Source organism: Chamaea fasciata, unplaced genomic scaffold, assembly GCF_029207755.1.
Source record: "Chamaea fasciata isolate MVZ Bird 193981 ecotype frontalis unplaced genomic scaffold, bChaFas1.0.hap1 SCAF_7, whole genome shotgun sequence".
Lineage (NCBI taxonomy): Eukaryota > Metazoa > Chordata > Aves > Passeriformes > Sylviidae > Chamaea > Chamaea fasciata.
The window spans coordinates 7,908,292-7,930,731 of record NW_027094092.1 but is presented as its reverse complement, the minus strand read 5'-3'; the positions used below and the strand labels follow the sequence as shown (position 1 = coordinate 7,930,731).

Below are 22,440 nucleotides of genomic sequence, written 5' to 3'. Positions count from 1 at the left end.
GATGTTGTTGATCAAAACTGACATTCATACTTTATTTTGATTTTTTTTTAACTTTAATTCCTCTGAAACGGAATACACACTCAGTAAGACGATTTCTCTTTTTATTTTTCTCTTCCAAAAAGAGAAGCATTCAGAGTCCAAGGTTGCAAACCTAAGCAATTTGGTCAATGATTTAAACACAAATGAAAACTAGCCAACAAAAGAAATTCACTTGAGTTAAACAGGAGGTTATTATCATACCTTGCATCCTCTTCTGTAACTCCATGGAGGTACAGTGAGTCAGGTTAGGAACCAATCAGGGAGGACAAAGCAGCTACTGCTGACACTGTGTAGCGTTCCAGACACAGCAAAAATAAAATAAAATAAAATAAAATAAAATAAAATAAAATAAAATAAAATAAAATAAAATAAAATAAAATAAAATAAAATAAAATAAAATAAAATAAAATAAAATAAATAGGATACAAAGATGTAATTCTAGGACTACGTGTTTCCCAAAAATATGATATTCCCATACTCATTTTTAACCAAATCAGGCTGCACCTCAAGTAAATAAGAAAATGCCAGTTGCAACAAACAGCTCAAACTAAGTATAAATATTTCTGGAGGTGTTGCTAAGCCTATAATCTCATTTCTTAAGGTTCTCAATTCTTCCCTTCCTTTACTGATTTCTGGAAACAAGTGGACCAGATTCCCCAGATCTTGTCACCCTGCATCATTATTTATATTTTTCCCAATCTAGCACGGGGACTGGGAATTTGACATGGCAGCACCCTGAATCCACTCCTCTGGCACACACATAAAAGTGCACAGACACACACACACGAGGCTAAAGGTGGTATGAAGTCCAGGCAAAGCAAGTTGATTTAATTGTAGTCATTAGTGCTATACATTACGCGTTCAATCCTGCTCCCTTTGAAGTTGGTGGTATTACTCCCATTGCATTCATGCACTCTGAAAAATGCCTGAGATTTGCCAATTTATCACTTTGTCATCTATGCTTTGGGTCAAAACTATAATCCAGTCTTTTAGGCTTGGTTCCAAGCCAAATTATTTTTACTAAAGGTTCAAAGATGGCATAGCTGTCCTTCAGAGAGGTGCCAATCCACTTTACAACCAAGGAGCAGTGTGGTTGGGCATCTCAGAGTGGTCTGAGGAATGCAAACATCTTGCAGGTGACCACAGCAACCCCATGAGAGACCGCCCTTTCTCAGAGAGCATTTCTGCAGCGCATGTGATCCACACTGATTTACTGTCACTTACGGGGAATTCTGCCTAAAATCACTACAAAACAGCTCCCCGTGTTTTTGGTTTTGTTTGGTTTTTTTTTTTTTAAAAAGGAAAAATAGTAACATTGTACTTCAAAACCTTATGAAATCAGCAATTTAACAACAAATTTCCAGCGGTATTTACTATGTGCCTTTGAGATGCCTTGCCATGCTACAAGAGTGAGTGCCACTTTAGGGAATCGAAAAAATGTTTCTTTACCTTGTAAATCAAGTGTAAATGCTCTATGTGGCCAAGATGTGCTTTTTTGTACCTCACATATCCATATCAAACTCCAGTGTCTGTGTTGGCCATTTTCACGCTGATACATTACCAAAACATACTATCAACTGCACAAAAGAGAAACTGTAGCTGCTGGTTATAAAATCAAAATATTCTCCACTAAAACACTTCCACTATAAGGATGCTAGTGCTTAAATGCATTGTTTATTCACCTTGTTACTGTCTGCCAGGCTTTCTCTGGTGCCACTCCCTCCACTGGCTCACTTCTGGCATGGCCTAACAGGTTTCCCTCCATGAAGAAAGAAATAAAACCTTGCCCCCTCCTTTTTTTTTTTTTTTTTTTCTTTTTTTTTTTTTTTTCCCTGCGTTTAGCCCTTTTGCGTTTTCTTACTAAATTTGGGCTAAATTCCATTAGCTCTGGGTCTGTCCCATCACTGACACCTCCTCATCCCGGGACACCCCAGCCATCCCTATCTTCCCTCCCACTCAGGCTCGTGCCTCTCCCCAGCTTGGTGATCGTTTTCCCTTACAGAAACCCTCTGTGAGCTTTGCTCCATCAAATTCCTCATTTCACGGGCTGCCCTGGGGTTTTGGGCACCGCAGGTGACATGGGAACGCCTCCAGGTGTGTTTGGAATGTCTCCAGACACGGAGACCCCCCCCCCCCCCCGCCCTCCCTGGGCAGCTGTTCCAGAGCTCCGCTACCCTCAGCGGGAAGAAGTTCTTCCTCCCGCCGAGGTGAAACTTTCTGTGTTTATGGCCATTGCTGCTCATCCTGTTGCTGGGCACCGCTGAAGAGTCTGGCACCTTCCTCTCGGCGCCCCTTGGAGATTTTTACGGGCACTGACGAGATGCCCTCGCACCACTCCCCAGACTAACCCCGTCTCACTCAGCCTCTCCTCACAGGAGAACGGCTCCAGACCCGTCGCCGTCTGCCAGACCCTCTCCAGCAGCTCCTTCTCTTTCTTGTCCAGAGGAGTGGGGGGGTTTTTTGGAGGGGGGGAGGTGTTCCCTTCCGCAGCGGCGCCCCTGCTGCGCTGCTCTTCGCGACATTACGGCCCGGCGGCGGCACGCCAGGAATGCGCGCTCCCGCGGCGGGGCCGCGCGGCGCGGCGGCGCGCAGCGGCGGGGGCGGGATGACATCATGAGAAAGTGGCGGCCGGCCCCGGCGTCGCCAGCAGCGGGCGGGCGCCGCGGGGAGGGGAGCGCCGGGCAGGCAGCGAGCGAGGGAAGGGCGGGAGGGAGGGAGAGCGGGCAGGAAGGAAGCGCCGTCGGAAGGCCCCGGGGGCGAGAGCTGCGGAAGCGGCCGCAGCGCGCATCCCGCATCCCAGGATGGGCTCGGGAGCAGGGCGGGCGGCAGGGAGCGCACCCCGGGGCTCCGCTGCGGGCACGGCGGCTCGGGCAGGCAGTGGCGGGGCGGTGCCCCCCCCCGGCCCGGGCAGGTGCGGAACCGCCCGGTGCCGCCACCGGGGCGAGCGGGGGCGGCCCGGCGGCGGCTCTGGCGTTGCCGCCCGGCCCGTCCCCTTTGTGTCGGCGGGACCGGGCGAGCCCCGGCCGAGATCTGCCCGTCCCGCCCGGTAACAGCCCCGCGCCCCCATTGGCTCCCGCGCCGCCGCTTCCTGCGGCGGCGCCGCCCCGCGGGGGCTCCCCGGGCCCCGCGCCAGCCCCGCCCGCCGCCGGCACCGCCCGCCCGCCGCGCTGCCCCGCGCCCCGCCGCGATGCTTTTATGAATGAAGCGGCGGCCGCGTGCTCCGAGGGGGAAAAAGGCACCGCAAAGGAGAGCCCAGCAGCCAGCGGGAGGATGGCGAGGCGTGGGTGCCGCGCAGGGAGAGGGGCCTATGTGCCTGGGCGGCGTGGCCAGGGACAAATGCTTGGAAGGAAGGAGCTGGCACGATCCAAGGGAATGCACCCGGCTGTCCTAAGGGCTCGCCCTTCATCCCCAAACCAGCTGCTCAGTAAAAAGGTGTTGGGGGTGTTAATTAAATAGGGTCCCCCCGGATGTGCATTGGAGGCACGTCCGACTTCGACCCGAGAGTGCAGGGTCGTGCGTGTTTCTTCATTTAATATTAAAACCTTCCCGGCCAGCTGAAGTGAAAACAGAAATGCATGCCCTGTGCGTGAAGCACAATAGGCAGGCGGAGGGACAGGCCACAGCTTCCTCGCTAAGGGACCCTCGGAGTCGCCCCACGGGCTGTGGCATGCAAGGGGAACTGAGAGCGCGGGGCCTCCGACATCCTCCTACTGCTCCTGACAGATGGAGACAAAATGGAGACAAATGCTCAAGCAAACGAGCAAACGAGAAAAGATGGGCAGACAGTACATGCAAAGAGATTACATAAACACACAACTGTGCAACAACATGTCCTGTGATCTTTGGCACCGCTCTCCCTGCGGGTCACGCAGGAAAGATGCTGTGTCCCCCATGGCCAGCAGCCCCTGCCACCAGCTGGAGTTTCTGCCATCAGTGCTGCAGGGCCGGCAGGTATCCCAGACACCCGGGTGATGCTGAAGCACCGAGGCTGAGGTTCATCCGTGCACCCCAATTCACGACCTTCCCTCTTCTCCCTGTGCCGCTTTGGTGCAGGGCAACTCGCTGCTCCCATGCATCGGCCTCACCTCCGGCGTTCCCTGGCGGGGCTCAAGCCGCGCTGTCACCCCCTCGCAAAGTGAGACTTTTAAGACATGCCCCTTTTAAGCAGCAACAGCGCGAAGCAGAGCGTCCTCAGGTACAGGCAGCCCGGCCGGAGAGCGGGAGTTATTTACGGCGGGGCCCCATCACGCGTGGACAGAATGTCCTGGACACAAGCATGAGGCCCCTGCAGGCTCCGGCTGCTGCCGGCACCTCCCTCCCAGCCCGCCAGCTCGTCTCCCCATGGGTGCTGGAGGGAGCCCTGGCCACCATTTTGCTGCTCCATTTTGCTGGGATATTTGTTCCTGGGTGGTGGTGAGCGGTGGGGGTGGGGTGCCGAGCGTGGCTTCCCCGGTGCGCGCTGCCACCGGCTGCGCCTGGGATTAGCTCTGGCCCTGTCCTCTGCCACCTCCGTGCCCCTCTGGGAAGGTGAAACCTTTAAAGTGAAAGACCTTAGAAAAACCCCACCCCAAAAACAAACAAAAAAGAGTAGAAAAGAACCATCTTGTAGAGAGGTGGAGGACCCACCCCCCCCACCCCCCCCCCCCCCGCAATTGTTTAAAAATTTTGGTGTGTGGCAAAACCATCCTGGCTGGGAAGAAAAAGGACTGAGGAAACGGCAGAAAGGTTTTCCCTTGGGGTCGACTACAAAGAGTAGGCATTCGGGCTGGCCTTTTTAAAGGACAGTGTGGCAGGTACGCGCCGGTGACAGCAATAATAATAATAATAATAATATTAATATTGATAGCAAAGAGCAAGGCACTGATGCTGCTCCACTCCCCTCCCCAGCACCCCCGTAAAATAATACTAAGTCTCCTTGCATTTCTCTCCCTGGTGTCTGTGTGTGGCCTTAGCCCCATTCATCATTTGGCTCCCAGTGCAGAACTCGCTCCATTTTTAAAACTATGCATGATCCACTGAAGAGACAATTTGGGTTTCCCCCACCTCTCCCTTGCCCTTGAAGAAAGCGAGCCCTTGTCTCATTTGCATTAAAACCCTGCTCTCTATAAGCTAAGCAAAGGGGAAGGACTTGAAGCCTATGGGATGGCTTTAGGGCTCTGCCCCTTGCTTTTGGCTCTCTCTCTCTTTCTCATTCTCTTTCGTGCTTTGATCTCCGCTTAACAACAGTAACGTCACAGGGACTACACCAGGAGAGTTTTGTTGGAAGTTAGAAAGTTTTGCAGCCTCCAGAGGGCTGTAGCGGCAGTAGCAGAAGCAGCATCCAAGGGACTCCTGGAAGGGGAAGAGCGAGAGAGAGAGCGAGCGACTGACTCAGTCCTGCTGCAGAGAACTGACTCGAGGCGACGAAGGCAGACATGGAACATCAGCTGCTGTGCTGCGAGGTGGAGACCATCCGACGAGCCTACCTGGATGCCAGCCTCCTCAATGACAGGGTGCTGCAGACAATGCTCAAGGCGGAGGAGACCTGCTCGCCCTCCGTCTCCTACTTCAAGTGCGTGCAGAAAGAAATCTTGCCATATATGAGGAAAATAGTTGCCACTTGGATGCTGGAGGTTTGTATCTTTTCGGGGACTTTTCCTTTGCAAGCTCCGGCACCGAAACGAATTAATCCGAGGAGCTGCTGCTGCCCCATCTCCGCCCCCCCCCCCCCCCCCCGTCCCTTTCCCCCGGGATCGCTTCCCCAGCGCGGCACACGTTGCCTTGCCCTCGGAGACGCCCGCGTGGAGCGAGGGGAAGCGGCCCGAGGTGGCGGCGGCTACCGCCGCTGTCGCCGGCTCCGTGTCCCCGCTGCCGCCGCCGGGTCCCGGCGCCGAGGGGCGGCGGACGAGCCCCCCTCCCCGCCCCCCCTCGGTGTCCCCGGGGGTCGGGGGGTGCCCGGCACCTTTTCCGGCCGTCGGGGCGAGGCGGTGCCGTGGCAGAGCCGGCTCGGGGCTCCCCCGTTGCGGCGGGTAGAGGCCCTGGCCCGGCCGCCGAGCCCCCCGGCCGCGCGGGGCCGCCGCCAGCCGTGCCAGCTCGTGTTTTCTGGGGATTTTATTTTAAATTAATATCCTTGTACACGTATGCAAGCGGCTGCCCGTGCCAGTATTATGCGCCATCTTTGTTCTTTTATTTGTGAAGCAAAAGTGTTCATTAATCGGGAGAAAAACGAAGAAAGTCCCGGGGAGCACAGCCAAGGGTGTGTGTGTGTGGCGGGGGGGAGCGGGGGAAGGGGCTGCGGGAGGAAGATCGGGGGCCGGGGGACCCCTCTGGGGCTGCGGGCAGGGGGACCGGCCGGAGGGGCTCCGGCGTTTCTGGGGGGAGTTGCAGGGTGAAAGTTTCTTTGTTCAGCGCGAAGAGAGGCTGGAGCTGCGGTCACCCCTCAAAGGCACGCTTGTGCTGCGGCGGAGAGCGGCAAGGTCGCCTGGGAAAAGCCGGTTGGAAAGGGCCTCGTCCCTGGCGGGACACGTCTGGGGGGGCTCCCAGCGGGAGCCCCAGGAGCTGGGCTACATTTTCATGCCTTTTCGGAAGCCCTGGGTACCCGCGATGTATTTTTAATTAATTTTTGAAACCGCAGCGCCCTGCCTTGCTCTGGGAAATGTCGCGCCCGGCTGTGCTGCAGGGTGAGAGGGAGGCGGTGAATTTCACTTCGGGGGATCCCCCTGGAGCCCCCCAGCAGGACCAGAGGTACGGGGCTCGGTAAAGGACCCCCGCCGCTTCATTTTCAGCCTTTTTTGAGAGTTCGAATAATTTTTTAAATATTTTTAAATATTTTTTGAAAAGATGACGTCTGGGGAAATGAGGCTGGACGCCACCTTTGTGTCTCGACCGGAGAGGGGAATCGGCAGCACAGTGGCAAATCAGATGAAAAAATAAAAGCGAAATAAATAAATTCGGGGGCTGAGCCCGGCTCTGCACCCCGTTACCGACCACGGGGGTTCGCATTTTCCTCCGCTTTCCGTTTTCTTCCCTTTTAAAAAATTTGTTCTTAGGGGCTTCAAAACTGGGCACAGACCTCTTCTTCGATTACCCCCCTCCCCTTTTACCATGAATCGCTTGCGGGTTTCCAACTCAACATTTCCCCCCCTACTTTGTCACTCCTGACTTTCATTTTCTTTGATGCCGCTGCTTTTCCTATATTTATCCATTTTCTCCAACTGCGGTTCCCCCTCGTCTCTTTCAACCTTGCCCTGCAAAGCCTGGGGGTGAGGGAGTAGGGAGGGCGAGAGCAGCGGGACAAGCCTGGCTTTCGCCTCAATTAAATTATTCTTCAACGATCTCTCTCCTTCTTGCAGGTTTGCGAGGAGCAGAAGTGCGAAGAGGAAGTTTTCCCCTTGGCTATGAATTATTTGGACAGGTTTTTGTCGTTTGAACCGCTCAAAAAAAGCCGATTGCAATTGCTCGGAGCTACCTGCATGTTTGTGGCCTCAAAAATGAAGGAAACTATTCCTCTGACCGCAGAAAAACTGTGCATTTATACAGATAACTCCATTAGACCCGACGAATTACTGGTAATTTCACGTTCAGTCACTTCAAGAATTAAAAAAAAAAATCGAAACAAACATTAAAAAAATAAACATATTAAAAATACAGGGAAAAAAAAAGAAAAAAGAACGGCAACCCCGTACGTTCGGAAGCGCCGGCCAGGACTGCGGGGCTGCTGGCGGCGGGCGGGAGCTGTGGATGCGGCGGCGGGCTGCGATAGGGCCGGGATGGGGCCGGCACAGGGTCGAGATGGAATCGGGATAGGGCCGGGATGGGGCCGGGATGGGAGCGGGATGGGAGCGGGATGGGGATGGGAGCGGCCCCCCCCCGCGCTGCCCCGGCCGCGGCGCTGGGCGGCCCGCGGGCGCCCCCTGCCGGCCCCGGCGGGCGCTGCCCCGGCGCGGGGGGATCCCTGCACCCCGCCCCGACCCCGGGACAGCGCCGCGCCCCCGGCACCGTGTGCCAGCGGCTCTAACCGCGCTCCCCCCCTCTTCTTCCTCTTCTCTCCTTCCCCCTTCCCCTCCCTCTTCTCTTTGCAGCAAATGGAGCTGCTGCTGGTGAATAAGCTGAAATGGAATCTGGCTGCAATGACCCCCCACGATTTCATTGAACATTTCCTTACTAAAATGCCTCTGGCAGAGGACACCAAGCAGATCATCCGTAAACATGCTCAGACTTTTGTGGCTCTGTGCGCTACAGGTATGAGCCCTGCACGTTGCGCAAAGCGCGTTGCTCCCCGGCTTTTAAAGCTTCCCGTAGCTGTTGGTCTCGGGCGTGCTCGCAGAGCTGCGGGGAGGTAGTTTAAGCCCCGATTATTGCCCTTTGTTTGCAGAAGGTGGATTACTTTGCCAGAGGTAAGTTTCTCTTTTCAGGAGATGTTTCGCTTCTGAGTCGCAGTTTTGTGTGGTTGTCAGGGAGGGAGAGGGACCACCCCCCCCCCCCCCCCCCCCCCCCGTTCTCTGTAGCTCAGCGTGACATGATTTCCTCGCCTCCCCACACCCGGGTGATGTGGGGGCTGCAAAAGGCTCACTGGCTGTGGAGGGGAATCCCTCCCCGCCTGGGATTCATTCTTCAGGACGAGTTTTTAAAGGCGGAGGGAGATTTTTTTTCCCCTGTGAATAGCATTGCGTGGGAGTTTTAAACCTTCTCTCTTCAAGTTGCCTCTTCCCCCTCTGTTCCCCGGTGGCTGGTGGATTGGAGGAGGGCCACGCGGCACAGAGGCTTTTCCTGGCACGGGACCGAGCTGCTGCCATCTGCACCCTCGTGACCACGTGCTGTGCTGGAGCCATGAGCAGGGCCGGCCTCCAAAGACGCCAAAGAGTCGTGGTATCCACGCTCCAAAAACCTCGGTGGTGGGACGTGCGCGGCCGGTGGCGCCCGTTCATGCCCGTGTAGCTTGTTTGCCAGAGGTTGGATTTGGTGTATAAAGGCTGAAGGAAGATAGCAGGCGCGCAAAAGGAGGGAAAAAATAAACTAAGAAAAAGAAAGTTTTATATTGCAGAACCAGCCCCACTGCAAGGCCTAAAGATAGAACAACCAAGCCATAAAGGAGAAGTTTATGAACACTGGCATTGCTCTTCATCTTGGGCCTAATGTCAGCTTGTGAGGGGCAGCTCATAGGTGAGATTGCCTGGAGTAATGCTGCTTGCTGGGAAGCACCACAACCTTCAAACCACTGGCAGCAGCATTTCGGGAAAGTCTAGTGTGTCCCTCCACACCAGGTTCTACCAGATATGAGGCTGCCGCAACTCTGGAGGCATGATTTGCTAAGTTTGAAGCTAAAAAGAATGGCCACCTGGTCTCCCCTTTGGATGTGGGGATGTTTAACCTAGGTTGTTGTGTTGGCAATGACAGGGATGAAAACAAGAGTAGTTCAAAGGTTGGAGACTTGCTAAGAGTCCAGTACTTTGATCTGCTGTCGGTGTTGTTATGTTTCTTTTAGGAAGCACATCCAGAGCCTTTATTTAACACTGCTACACACCACAGCTGGAGAATGGATCAGTAAATGAGAACCATGTTCTGGGAGTTTTACTTAGCTAAAAAAAAAAAAACAAAACAGCTCTGAGCTCACCAGAGTTGGGGCCCTCTTCAGCTCCCTACTGAAGTTGGGAATATTGCCTGGGGAAAGAGCACTCAGAATGGCTTGCCACTAGGCTCTATGTTTTTATTGTTATTTTTGGATGTCAGGGGTTTTTCTCTACCTTTTGCTTTTCTCATGACTTCTTTGTTGGCTAGTGAAGATCACATGTGGCTTAAGCAGCATCTGGACTTTGCTTTGCTGTTGCTGGATTGTGCTGCATTTCCCCTTGCCAAAATGAACCTAGATGGACTGCAAATGCCATGTGCTGCCTGGATGCTGTGGGGCCTGATCCAAAGTCCACTGGAAACACTGACAGCTCACTTAAGTGGCCTCAGGGGCAAGTGCAGTCTCTCCTTTGCCTGTGTCCTCCTCTGTAAAGGAGGTTCTCCTCAGAAGAAACTGCAAAATAATGCTTGCTTAGAAAACAAACCCTTGGCCAGTTGGCTTACCAAGGTGAAGGCTGTGGAAGTGTTTGTAGATGAGTGTGTATGTGTTTGCTCCAGAAAAAGGTTACGTTGCAAGGTGAAGTTGAGGGGAATTCCTCCTATACTCCCTCTCCAGTTGTCTGGCTAGTAGAAGTAGAAATGGGTTTGTTTGATTTGGTTTAGAAAAATCCATTTTTCACCAAGGGATGCCTTTGTGCTGTGGTAGGTTCAGGAGAAAAAGAAAAAAAGCAAAAAAAAAAAAAAAAAAAAAAAAAAAAAAAAAAAAAAAAGAAGAAGAAGAAAAAAATTGCCAGGGGTTGTTTGAAGTTAACACATAATTGAGCTTAATGAATGGGGCTTTGGCATGGCCAAGCAAGGCAGGGAGAGCTCAAAAGGAAGCAGGCCTCTTTTGGCCCAAGTTAAGACTGGTGTTGAAGGAGAACTGCAGCTCTATACAAGCATAACAATGAATAGAAACAAATATTGGAGCTTCAGCATTTCAATATGTTCCTCTGGTTATCGAAACATACCAGGCTCCTTTTTATTATTATTATTATTATTATTATTGCTGTTATTATTGTTGTTGCTTTGGTCCTCTCCGAAGGAGAAAGAAAGATCCCCCTTTGAAATGAGCGCGTTACAATTCTCCCATTCTCCGGCCTTTATAAAATTGGAAGTCTCAAGGTATGTGACCAGTTGGAACCTGTTGCATCTTGCAGCAAAGTGATTTATGTTCACAGTTTTGATTTGCCTCAATGAAAAGATTTTCATTCATAGCCCCCAGCTCTCCAGACGGATGGAATTGCTGCTCCATTTAAAAAGGAAAAGGGGTGACTCGCCTTGTTAGGAATTTTTTTTAAAGTGCTGCAGCGCCTATATGCCTGCTTTGTCCTCCCTTCAGGGTGGCTGGCATTCTTCTCTCTCCTCCCCCTCCTCTCTCTCTCCCTCTCTCTCTTTTTAACAACGCTGAAGTTGTTTATTCTTTTTGGATGAAGTCTCAGATAGGCTACTGGGGATGTGTGCTTCAATTGATGGGGCCCCCTACCCCATTGTGGCTGTGTCAGGTCTAATTCATCTCACCGAAGCCCCCTTGTTCCTGAGCGCTCAATAGCGCAAGATGAGGCGATGGAGGCTGACAATGATGCCACACTCTTCACTTGGGGGCATCCAATTACAGGCGAGAGGGGCCCCCTGATTAATATGCTGAAATTAGTGGCCTCTGCCACAAATAATTCCTTGTTGAGTTGCAACAAAAAGGCAGTCCATGCTGCTTGTCTGGAGTGGTTATAAGGACAGACACAAACTGGTCATTTAAACTTCATTATCACTTTTCCACCTTGGAAAGAATGAGGGTGTGACTATGAATTCATGTTCTTGTTTACTGCTCCATTTAAAGGAAGAGTGCAAATATTCATCCCAAACGTGATCCTGTCGGGACAGGCTCATTAAAGTGACACATTTTTGATCATGTCCCGTTTGTGGAGCTCCATAAACAGTGTCGGAAAGGCACTGCCACCCTGCCCCTCTGAGCAACCCCATCCTGGTGGGATCCATGCTGGGAATCCCCCGTTTCCCAAGTCCACCTGCAGCTGTGTCAGTAATTCAGTTCAGGACTGGTTTTGGAATGGGTACCGCACCAATAAGCAGTCTAGACTGCTGCTTTTTTTTTTTTTTTTTTCTTTTTTTTTTTGGAGGGGGAGAATGACAGCAGCTTGCCAGAAGGTGGTGGGTGTGTTTATATACGCCCAGAAACAGCCAGGTTAGGAAAAGGGGGCGAACCAAATTGATTTTGATACATTTATTTTAACATAAACGAGGTAACTTTGGCTCAAGCTTGCCTTTTCGCTGGCGGTGCATCCTTGAAGCTTGGCCAAAATTTCGTGTATCAGTTTAATTTTGGAGGTTCACAGGACGCTGGGCAAAGTGCCCCTTTGAAGGTGGGTATTGGTCAGGGCCACAGTGGAGTGTCAGAGGTGTCTGAATAAACAGATTCAGAGCCAGGACTTCCACGGAGTCCTGAAGGCTTTAGCTCCACTGGTAAAACATTTACACAAAAGTTATTTTATCATAATAAAGGAGATGCATGATTTAATACCTAAACTGTTCCACTGAGCCCTCTAAGCTGTCCATTCCTTTGATTTCCTTCAGGGGTTTGACAGATGGTTTATATTTTTTCCAAACCAGAGGAAGCTATATTCTGATAAAAGCTGAAGGAATGTGTCTCAGGTTCTGGTGTACATTGTGACCTTTCCCTTTCTCCCTCACAAAACTGGACCTTGACATGTGCCACTTGCTTCCTTTTTTCCCGATTCTCCTCCAAGGTGTTCACCACCACAGGATCAAATGCATTCCTGTTCAGTAGAAAAGAGTCTTGTCATTAAAATGTGGACTACTATAATTTAGAAAAATTAGAAAAACTCAAACCAAACTAAACAAACCCAAAGGAAAGACATGCTAAGTGGCAGAGATAGCCCCCTTAAGGAATCCTGGGAGTGGCTTTGTGGAGAGACCTACAGCAATGCAGTCTGGAAGGGGGCCCAGCCTCTTGTCAGCATGGTGTCACATCAGAATGTAACTGATTGTCTGCCAATTCTTGGGACCCCCGTCACTTAGTTATGCCACATTTACATTAAATCCCTGTTGCCAGGATGGATGGCAGCCACTGACAAGAGACTAGGTTGGGACAAAGCATTTTTAAGATGAAACCTTAATTTAAATATGGATTATCTGCCTCCTGACGGGGTTAAGCAGTCTTTCTCGTTTCTTTTTGTTGATGTTGTTGTTCATTAAAGCAATATTCCTTTGAGTGTCAGAGCAAAGGTTTCTGTTTTAAAGGGCCCCAGGACTCATTGTTAGAGGGCACCTTGGATCTGACCACACAAAACACTGCAGGATGTGAACAGGTTTTCTCAGATGTGCAGTGCCATTGAACCCTGTGGCATTATTCACAGGAGCAAAGTATTTTAACACTGGAAGGATGGGGGCCCTGCTTATGATAAAAGTACCTCAAAGTGATGAATGGCCTCCCAGGCCCAGTGCTAGGAAGGGCCACTCTCTGCAGAGCAGTTGCTCTTGTGGATAAGTGTTTGCAGGTTTGGACCTGTAAGAGTTTTAAAGCAGGAGGCACCTTTCTGCTCACCATTTTCCCTGCCTCTTGGGATGCAATAGTTAGCAGCTGAAAGCCATGCTGGTACAAAGAGCGTATGTGTATGGACAGGCTTCTCCTAAAGCAATCATTTCAGTCTTTTTTTTTTCTTTCTTTTTTTTTTTTCTCTCCTTTCTTCATACAGATATTAAATTTATTTCAAACCCACCCTCCATGATCGCAGCTGGCAGCGTGGTAGCAGCTGTGCAAGGCCTGCATCTGGGGAACACTAACACTTTCCTCTCCTATCAATGCCTCACACATTTCCTATCACAAGTTATCAAATGTGATCCGGTAAGTGACTCTTTCTCTCGGTTGATCTCCTGCATTAAGGGTTTTTAAGAATGAATGCCTGCCTGCTGCACGGGAGCTAATCTGTCAGTAAATCTTGGGAAAGGTCAAGCCTCAGAGTGGGGGTTCTCCATGTGTTCTCTTGTGCCCAGCCTGCTTGTTTGGCTGTACTGATGCCCACTGATAATCCGTGGTGTTGCTGCTGCAATTCCCAGGTGGGAATGGCACATCCAGCTCTGGTGTTTGGGAGAGGAGGTTGCCCTGCACCAATTTAGGATATGGTAGAGGCTGTGTTTGGCTGGGGGTAATTAAACCAGGAGCCCCTTTAAAACAAAACCTGGGAAGTAAGGCCAGGAAACAGTTACTGAGACCTTGTTGTATCTCTGACCTTATTTTTGGCCATTCTTGAGACCTTTTATTGTGCCAAGTGGTGTGAAAAAGCTCTTCTTAAAAGAGTTCTAATGATCTAATTTGGTTTATTACGTGCTAGACCTGCACAGTAGCTGGTATTGAATTCCTTTTTGGAACAAATGCTTGTCCCACGACTTTCTGACAAGGTAGATGGTCCTCACAGGACTCTTCATTTTGCCCTGCAGCTTCCAGGAGATGCACATCAGTAACTAGTGAGCAATAAACCTTTCATGAGTGAATAGGCCAGGAAGGGAGCCTACAAGGAAGACCTAAAGTCAATGATCCATGTCATAATGGTGTGTGAAGTTGGGGCAGAGTTGAGCTTTGTTTTGTAACAATGTGGAAGACCAATAAATAGATGCTTTAAAAAGGTTCTTGTGAGGTCTCCAAGCACTGGACAATGAGTCAGATAAAGACAACTCTGTGGTTAGGGGCAGAATCTTGGAGATGCTGTTAAATTATTTTACACGTTAATAATGGAAATGCACAGAAAGCTGTCCCAGCCCAGCCGCTGCAAAACTGGATTTGTGTAATTAGGCTTTGTTGACAGGATTGAGCAATTTCATCGCAATTAATTATTCGCACAAGAATATTTTACTTTTGATAGACTGCATGAAACAATTGCTGAGAAATGTGGCATCTCAGCATGTTATTTTGATCATCTGAACACTGCCTCAATATTGAACACGTTGGTTTTGCCACTTACATCACTGCAGCTGAGGTAACACAGTGTGGAAGTGGTAAATATTCTAAGAAACTGAAATGCTGAATATTCTAAGAAATGCTGAAATAATGGGCTGCTCAGTTTGGTGTGTACGTGTGATGCTTTTTAGTCAGTTTGTGAACAAGACAGATAGTTCCAGTGTGGGGTTGGCCACTGTCCAGGCTGAGATGTTTGAAGCAGGTACTGAGGGAAAATACTTGCTTTCTGTTCAGGCAGCATCTTGATTCAAACAAGATGATTTAACCATTCCTGATACTGGGCACTGAAGTGGATTCTTGCACATGGTGCAGAGCAAGGGCCTGTCCTTATGTGACATGACTTAGTTGATGACAGAGCTCTTGAAAAAGAAAACAAAGTTGCTTTAGCAAGAAAGAGGATTTTTGATTATTTCGTTTTAATTGTCCTTTCTGTTTGCCAGGCCACAATCTGTTTGACCTGGGTTTGGTTAACAGCTTGAAAAGGGGGTAACTCTCCTCCAGCTTCCAGTGCTAGATTCACATGTTAGGTAGAAATAAGGATTTTTTATGGATTGCTACAGAAAATTAGCATGACAAAGTTCTGTGTATGTACAGGTATGTTGTGTTTGGAGTGGCATAAGGGAACAGCAGCTTCTACTGCAGTTGTTCTAAGAGAGGAATCTGCTTGGTTTCCTACAGAACACAATTCCCCTGCAGGGAGACTTTCCCAGAATACCTATCTATACAACCCATGGTATCAAATGCCATTCCGGCTATCCCATTTCACTAGGATTTGTATGAGGTGTGTTATGCCCCAGTGATGGTTCCCCTTGTCAGGGAACGTGTTTTATATTGGTTAGTCTTGGAATGTTACAGCAGGGCTGGTGTTCCCCCTGACAATCTGTTAGCTGGAGCAGCAGGTCTGTTGGATTTCAGGTTACATAATTATACTTTTTTACCTTTAGTCTCAAAGAAAGCTGAATCTAAAGTAAAATGAATATCACCTGATTGGAATTGCTTTATGGTTCATGTTTATATGTTGGTAGGAGTCCAATTTCCCATTTTGCCTTTGATCAGAGGTAATTAGAAGTCAGATAATCACAATTAGAAGTCTTGGGCTGTCTTCCATCATTCTATTCTTGACCCCATCATCCAAACAGATGGAATTTTACCTGACATTCATTTCCAGGCCAGAAATTTGCTAAACTACATTAGATTGGGTCTCCATGCTGTCTGTTAGTGCATTGGAATTTGCCTCCTGCCTACCCCTTCTCAGAGGCACCTTCAAACATGTGCTTGTTATCCAGAACAGGTCAGGCAGGAACAAAGGATTTCCAAGCAGTTCCTTTTTTGTTGTTGTTTGTTTCCTTTCCTATCTGACCCTGGAGTCTGATCATGTCCACTGTGTCTTAAAGGTATTTGACCACATCAGTTAAGCTAGCAAGTCTTTTTTTTTTTTTTTTTTTTTTTTTTTTTTTTCCTCTTTTTCTTTTTCTTTTTTTTCCCTTCTTTTTCACTGAGGAGCTTAATTAATCCAGGAAAGGTTTATGACCTTGAACAAACTGTGGGCATTGAAAATTTGGGTAGTGAAGCAGAAAAGTTGTTGGGAGAAGTTATCAGAGTAATGCACAAGTTTTGCATTTGCTTTTCAGTGTTGGGAAGTACTGAGAATGAAAACAGCTTTGATGAGGTTGTTCACAGTGAATTTTATGTTTTGCTGTCGTTTTTTGCTGGCTGTAATGCATTCCTACAGACAAACTGTTTATCTAATAGTTGTGTGAATAAGACATAGACAAAATGCCTTAAAGAGTAAAACAACTTTTCATTCAATTCTAGCTTAAGACAGTCTGTTCATAATATATGGTAAAGATTGTTTTTTTAAAAAAACAGTTACAGCATGCTGCACTCTGAGAATTTTAAATGAAAAAGAATTCTGTGGGCAAAAAGTACCTTTAAATTACATAGTCCTATGTAATTATTCATAACTGGACTCTGGAGGGAGAAGAATAGGTATTTATAGAAATTCTTCTGAATGGTTTTAGTTTTCAGAGCTCAAACACGCTATATGCAAATGGACAGGACTGAAAAAAAAACCACCGTGAAATTCCCATCAAAGCTCACCATAAAATCCACTCCCACCTGAAAAAAAACAAACAAAACAAAACAAACAAACAAAAACAACAACACCCCCCCCAAAAAAAAAAAACAAAAAAAAAAAAAAAAAACAAAAAAACAAAACAAAACCCAAAACAAGACCAAACAAAACCCAACAAAACCCAGGAGGATTTGTTTTGCTCTGAAAAATAAAAATGCATTCAGTTTGGAAAACTGAACGTGCTGAAAGAGAATTATGCTCAGAAGTGTCTTTGTGAAGCCAGGAGCACCTAAAGCTGTGCTGGTGTGCTCCTTTTCCATGTGCCTTACTCCAGGGGCCAGGGAGGGTCGTGGTACAAGGGGGAGCCTTAGAGTCAGGATTGATCCATCATATCTGGAGCAGGGTTGGGTGCAGGGACTTCATAGAGACCTTACTGTGGAGGCCAGAGGTATGCAGGAGCCAAAGGCATGATGACTTTAGGATATGAGGCGTTTCTTTTTGTCATTTAAAACGCTGTGTATCTCTGTCAAGAGGAAATATTACACTAGGGTTTAAACCAGGAAAGGTCATAGGTTATGTGTTTTCAGTGAGCTGTAACTGATGGTCTGATCTGCTTAGAGGTAGGATTAACCTCCCTCTCTCTCAGAAAGGACTTGCAGAGAATTGTTTGCTTGGGTTTCTAATCTTATTTTACCCCAAATGCCATGTGCCCTTATTGGTGGCAGAGGAGATTCTTGTGGTAGTGGAGTCAGTGAAAAGCTGGTAGATCACACAAGAAGCCTCTGAATGAAGGCAGAATTGAAACTGGGAAATAAAGAAAACAGCAGGCAGGTCACCCTCTCAGGAAAACAACATTCATTCTCAGTCATGCACATCCTAACACTTTTGATGGCAATTTATCATGGAAGACTGGGTTCACCGCAAGGGCTAACACATGTCATAGGTTAAATCAGAAAAGGCAATGCTGAAAGGAAACTTCAAAGTCCTTAATACACAGAGTTAAAGATGTTGGGGGGAAAAGCTTATGATGTTTGATATGAAGATAAGGGTAAACAGCATGCTGGATGAGTTTTGGCAAAATACTGTGGGGTTGTTTGGCCTATTTAGGGCACCATTTCTGTGTCACTGCAGTGGCTGTACTGGCTGCCACAACCTGCCACAGGAGGTTCTGCAGGTCGAGCTAAAAAGCCTTCTGGTTGCCGGGAATCTGATACATCTCCTCATGGTATGCCATAATGCCTGGGGGAAGTTGCCTTTCCCCACCATAGACAGGATCTTTCTTAGTTCTTCATGGTTTCTTCAATTCCCAGCGAGGCCTGTGCACCCTCCTGAACCCTCAGGAGGATTGTGTGCACATCCACCTTGGAGAAGACACTTGGGAAGTGAGAGGGAGAGGTCTCACCCTGACTGACATTTCCAGGCGGATGTGGTAGCACGCAGAAAGCTTGGATGGATTTGGTAGCGCACGGTGAGGGAGGCACTTTGTGGTGCTTCTGAGAGACCTCTATGTTTTGGGGTCATACAGTCCAGTCCATCTCTGGAGATGCTTTCAGAGTTAGGAATTTATCAGCCTGCTGCTGGCAGGCAGCTTTGGGCATGGGCATCTCAACATACATAAGGCATTTCGAAGAACTTCCTGTCATTGGAATTTAGCCTGGGGAGAAAAGTCACTGGTCGTGAGCATTGCTTCTAGCAGACTCCACTGCTGAGGGATTCCTGGAGTAGAAGTAGAAATCACAGTTGTGAGCAGTGGGCTTGTACAGAACTGTATAGAGCATAGGCAGAGAAGCAGCCGTGCAAAGTACAATCTGCAAAGAAAGGATCTTGCTCATCCAGTCCTTTCACTGTGGGTTGCTTCTGCTCTTCCCAGCCTCCTTTCCAGCCTGCTGCTCTCCGAGATAACCTGATAACATTTCTCCTGCCTTGTCAAGAAACTGCTGTTTTAGCTTGTGATTTTCTAAAGGACTCTCGGGTCTCTCTCTCTCTCTCTCTCCCCCCTTCCATTGCACCCTCCTGCAGGATTGTTTACGAGCCTGCCAAGAACAGATTGAGTCCCTCCTGGAGTCCAGTCTACGCCAGGCACAGCAGCACAATGTATCCTCAGAAACAAAGACTGTAGAGGACGAGGCAGACCTCTCCTGCACACCTACTGATGTGCGAGATGTGAACATTTAAAGAGGACTTCTTCTTCTTCTTCTTAAATGGATTTGCTTGGCAAGAAAAGCAGACAAAGAAAGGGCATCTGAGAAGGAATCGCCATCAGGATCTTCCCCCCAGAAACCCTTTTCTCCAGGACATTTTTATACCTGAAGGGAAAACCAGTTTGTTATATTTTTTTCTTGCTCTGTCTCCCTTCCATCTGTGACTTCAAACAAACAAATAAACAAAAAATACCCCAAAAACTGTCTTAAAAAAAGAAAAAAATAGTATTTGCATTACCCCCAGGGGTTTGTGCTACAAAAATAGAGGATTTTATACAATAATAATCAACTAGTTTTTATATTAAAGTGTTCTTGTCTGTATGTTGTAAAAATAGGCATTAACACACAAAATGTCTCCAGGGGAGGTATTAGATTTGATTTCTTACATATAAAACAAACCAACCAACCATTTTTAAAGTAGAAGAGGTTTTTTGGTTGTTTTTTTTTTTTTAGCTAGTAAATGAAATATTCTTTTTCTTTAAAAAGCATAGCTTTAACGCAGTTCTAGGCTTTTCTGTATCTTGCTTGCTTATGCATTTAGTCACTTTATAATTCATCTGTAAATGTTTATTTTATTTCCTTAGGTTTTTTTTTTTATCCTCTTCACCTTATAAATGGTTAACGTAACCCATAAGTTAGTGTATGTTAGTAAGCAGCATTATTATATGTTAATCATTTTTTTTTCTTTTTTTTTGTGCCTGTGGATTGCCTGTGCATTGAGGCATTTGTAGGGTTCCAGCTTAGCATGGTTGGGAAAGGCCAATGTACTACTCATACAGGACCCTATTATAAAGAGAAACCGAAATAATGACATAATATATTATATTTTTGTAATCTTCCTATTTTTGTAGTTACCTGTGTAAAAATGCTGGTCTGACCCCACAGATATTCAGCCTAATTATGGTCAGGTTCAATCCACAGTTCAGTCTTTTTTTTGTTTGTTTTTTTTTTTGTTTGTTTGTTTTTGTTTGTTTGGTTTGGTTTTGGTTTTGTTTTTTTTGTTTTGGTTATGGTTTTTTGGGTTTTTTGTTGGTTTTTTTTGTTTGTTTGTAATATTCTAAAACCATTCCATTCAAAGCACTTTCAGTCCATTAGATATAGGAAATACGTTCTTTTATTGTGTGGGAATTTTTTTGTTTGTTTGTTTTTTTAATGGAATGGTTTGGAAATATATAAAGTGCTTGTTGGCAAACTTGGAATTGCAAAGCAAGTGCATTTAACTATGGTGTTAGAGGAGAGGTGATTCTTTTTTTCCGAAGGTTGTGTTCCAGTGAGAGAAAATTGCATTCACAAATTGCCAGGATATATTTCCTTTTCTATAGAGAAGTTTGAAGTTTAGAATCCTTTGGTGCCAACTCATCTTTATAAATTAGGGGCCTTAAAGGTTCACATATAGGACACATAGTTTTAAGGATTATCGCTAGATGTTTTTACAACTGAAGGTTTTTAAACACTAAAATATATAATTTATAGTTAAGGCTAAAAAGAATATTTATTGCAGAGGATGTTCGTAAGGCCAGTATGATTTGTAAATTAATGCAATCGCCCCTTTTGAAAAAGAAAATCTTTCTACCCTTGATGTTGCAGTTTTAACCCAGCTTATTAAGGCAAAAAGAAAAGGACACGCTTCAAAGAACAAAACCAAAACCAAGCAGTCTATTTGGCCCCTTCATATACATTTTCAAAAGCAGTCTAACCATGAAAAAAACGCCATAGTTAATAGATATGAAAATTGGAGTACTTGAAAGAAGTTTTTATTCCAGTATATGCCCCATTTTTAATTTTTTTTTTTAATTTAGCTACAAATAGAAAATTTGCACATCTTGGCTATGTATCTTTATTATTATTTTAGAAAGTAGCTGAAGGGACGTGGACATAGCTGTTGAAGTTGATGCTCGAGGAGAATGTGGTGAAATGTATGTGAGAAAACTGCCGCTAAGGTGTTGATTGTAAAAAAAAAAAAAAAACAGCAACAACAACAACAACAACAACAACAAAAAAAACAAAGGAAAAAAGATAAAAAATTCAAAAGGTTAAAAAAAAAAAAAGATAAAAAGAAAAGGAGTGTATGCTCCGGTTTTATTGAGCTGCTATGGATAAATTCCCAGCATGGTTTGAAAAAAATTAACATTGCTTTTCTGTATCTTTGTCATTGTGTTTTGCTGCTATTTTGTGGATCAGTTTTTTGGGTTTTTTTGTTGTGGTTTTTTTTGTGGTTTTTTTTTTTTGTTTGTTTGTTTGTTTTTTGTTATACAATGTCATATACTGCCATGTAATAGGTTTTAATTTTCTCATAGAAAATTATATTATTGACATAATTTTTTTTGTAGATTTTTTATGTGATCAATTTTTACTTAATGTGATTACTGCTCTATTCCAAAAAAGGTTCCTGTTTCACAATACCTCATACTTCAGTTACCCGTGTCTAGACCAGGTTTTGATGTTCTTACAGTGCCTCATAGTTCTACTGCAAACGGAAATGCATCTAACGTTGCTCTGAATGGGTCTCTGCATTAATTTAAAAACCAGCAGACATTTCAGAAGATCAAGTAATGCCAAGGGTTGGTTGTTTTTTGGGTTTGGTTTTTTTTGTTTCGGTTTGGTTTGGTTTTGGGTTTTTTTTGGTTTTGGGGGTTTTTTTTGTGTTTTTTTTTTTTTTTTTGTTATGCATTTTATAAAGCTGGATTCTTTGTCTGATCTGGGGTTTATTATCATAGTAGTTTTAAGCTGTGTTATTAGCCACATTGATATATGAAAGGTGCATTATAATATAATTCTTGTGTGCCACCTGATGTGGTTCTCCCTCAGCTGGGACACATCATTTGGTATGATAGGTTATCTTCTGGAACTCTAAGTATTTTGTGTGTTTAATCTGTTATGATATACTAGGGGTTTTTTGTTTGTTTTGGTTTTTTTTTTTTTTTAATTATAGCATAATGCTAATTTAAAAAAAGCCTGTAAATCTCATAAATAAGCCAGCTAACAGAGTTGTACGCTGAAGAATAATCTAGCTGTTGCCTGTATGCTGCTAAACCAAAACAGAATTAGAACTCATTTTGAGGCAAATGCAGTTAAGATCCTACATAGTGCATAAATATGCATTGCAATGCTACTAGCAGTCGCAGGACCCAGGAGGACTGGATACATTCTGTCCAAATTTCAGGAACATTTCTTACTGCTTACCTCATAAAACACTTCTGTTTGCGGCATCTCTGTGTCTCTGAACCAAACATGATTATTGAGTTTAGTGCTTGTTGGTTTTATTATGTGTTACACTGAGTGGCAGTGTGTACTGCAAACTTCTTTAAAATATTGTATGTACTGAAAAAGGCCAAATCCAGATAAGTGGGTTCACATGCCAACAGAGATGCTTTATTTGTCACGTTATTATAACAATCTGTAGTAAGCAAAAGCAATTCAGATTTGTACATTTTTATATTGTACTTATTGGCATCACTGGTCTGAAATGCACATTTTCACCAACAGACCTGTAACAGACAAGTTTCCAGCAAAAAAATCTAAAGTCTAGAAATAAAATTGGTAAAAGCCAA

The 22,440-nt window shown here is 46.3% G+C and overlaps 1 protein-coding gene across 2 annotated transcripts; it reads left to right on the top strand.

Annotated features, from left to right (window-relative positions):
• The first annotated feature begins 5,194 nt into the window (after positions 1 to 5,194).
• On the top strand, positions 5,195 to 22,440 carry CCND1 (cyclin D1). 2 transcript variants are annotated; one of them, XM_066187451.1, is made up of 5 exons: positions 5,195 to 5,651; positions 7,371 to 7,586; positions 8,100 to 8,259; positions 13,356 to 13,504; positions 18,708 to 22,440. In XM_066187451.1, the coding sequence occupies exons 1-5, from the start codon at positions 5,454 to 5,456 to the stop codon at positions 18,861 to 18,863; spliced, it is 879 nt and encodes a 292-aa protein (XP_066043548.1). In that variant the 5' UTR covers positions 5,195 to 5,453; the 3' UTR covers positions 18,864 to 22,440. The 2 variants fall into 2 exon arrangements, with proteins under 2 accessions (XP_066043548.1, XP_066043549.1); XM_066187452.1 differs by lacking the exon at positions 5,195 to 5,651 and adding an exon at positions 6,035 to 6,274.

Coding starts and splice junctions, on each gene's coding strand:
- CCND1 (XM_066187451.1), top strand. CDS start 5,454: ATGGAACATCAGCTGCTGTGCTGCGAGGTGGAGACCATCCGACGAGCC. Junction 5,652..7,370: donor TTGCCACTTGGATGCTGGAG/GTTTGTATCTTT, acceptor TCCTTCTTGCAG/GTTTGCGAGGAGCAGAAGTG. Junction 8,260..13,355: donor TGTGGCTCTGTGCGCTACAG/GTATGAGCCCTG, acceptor TTCTTCATACAG/ATATTAAATTTATTTCAAAC.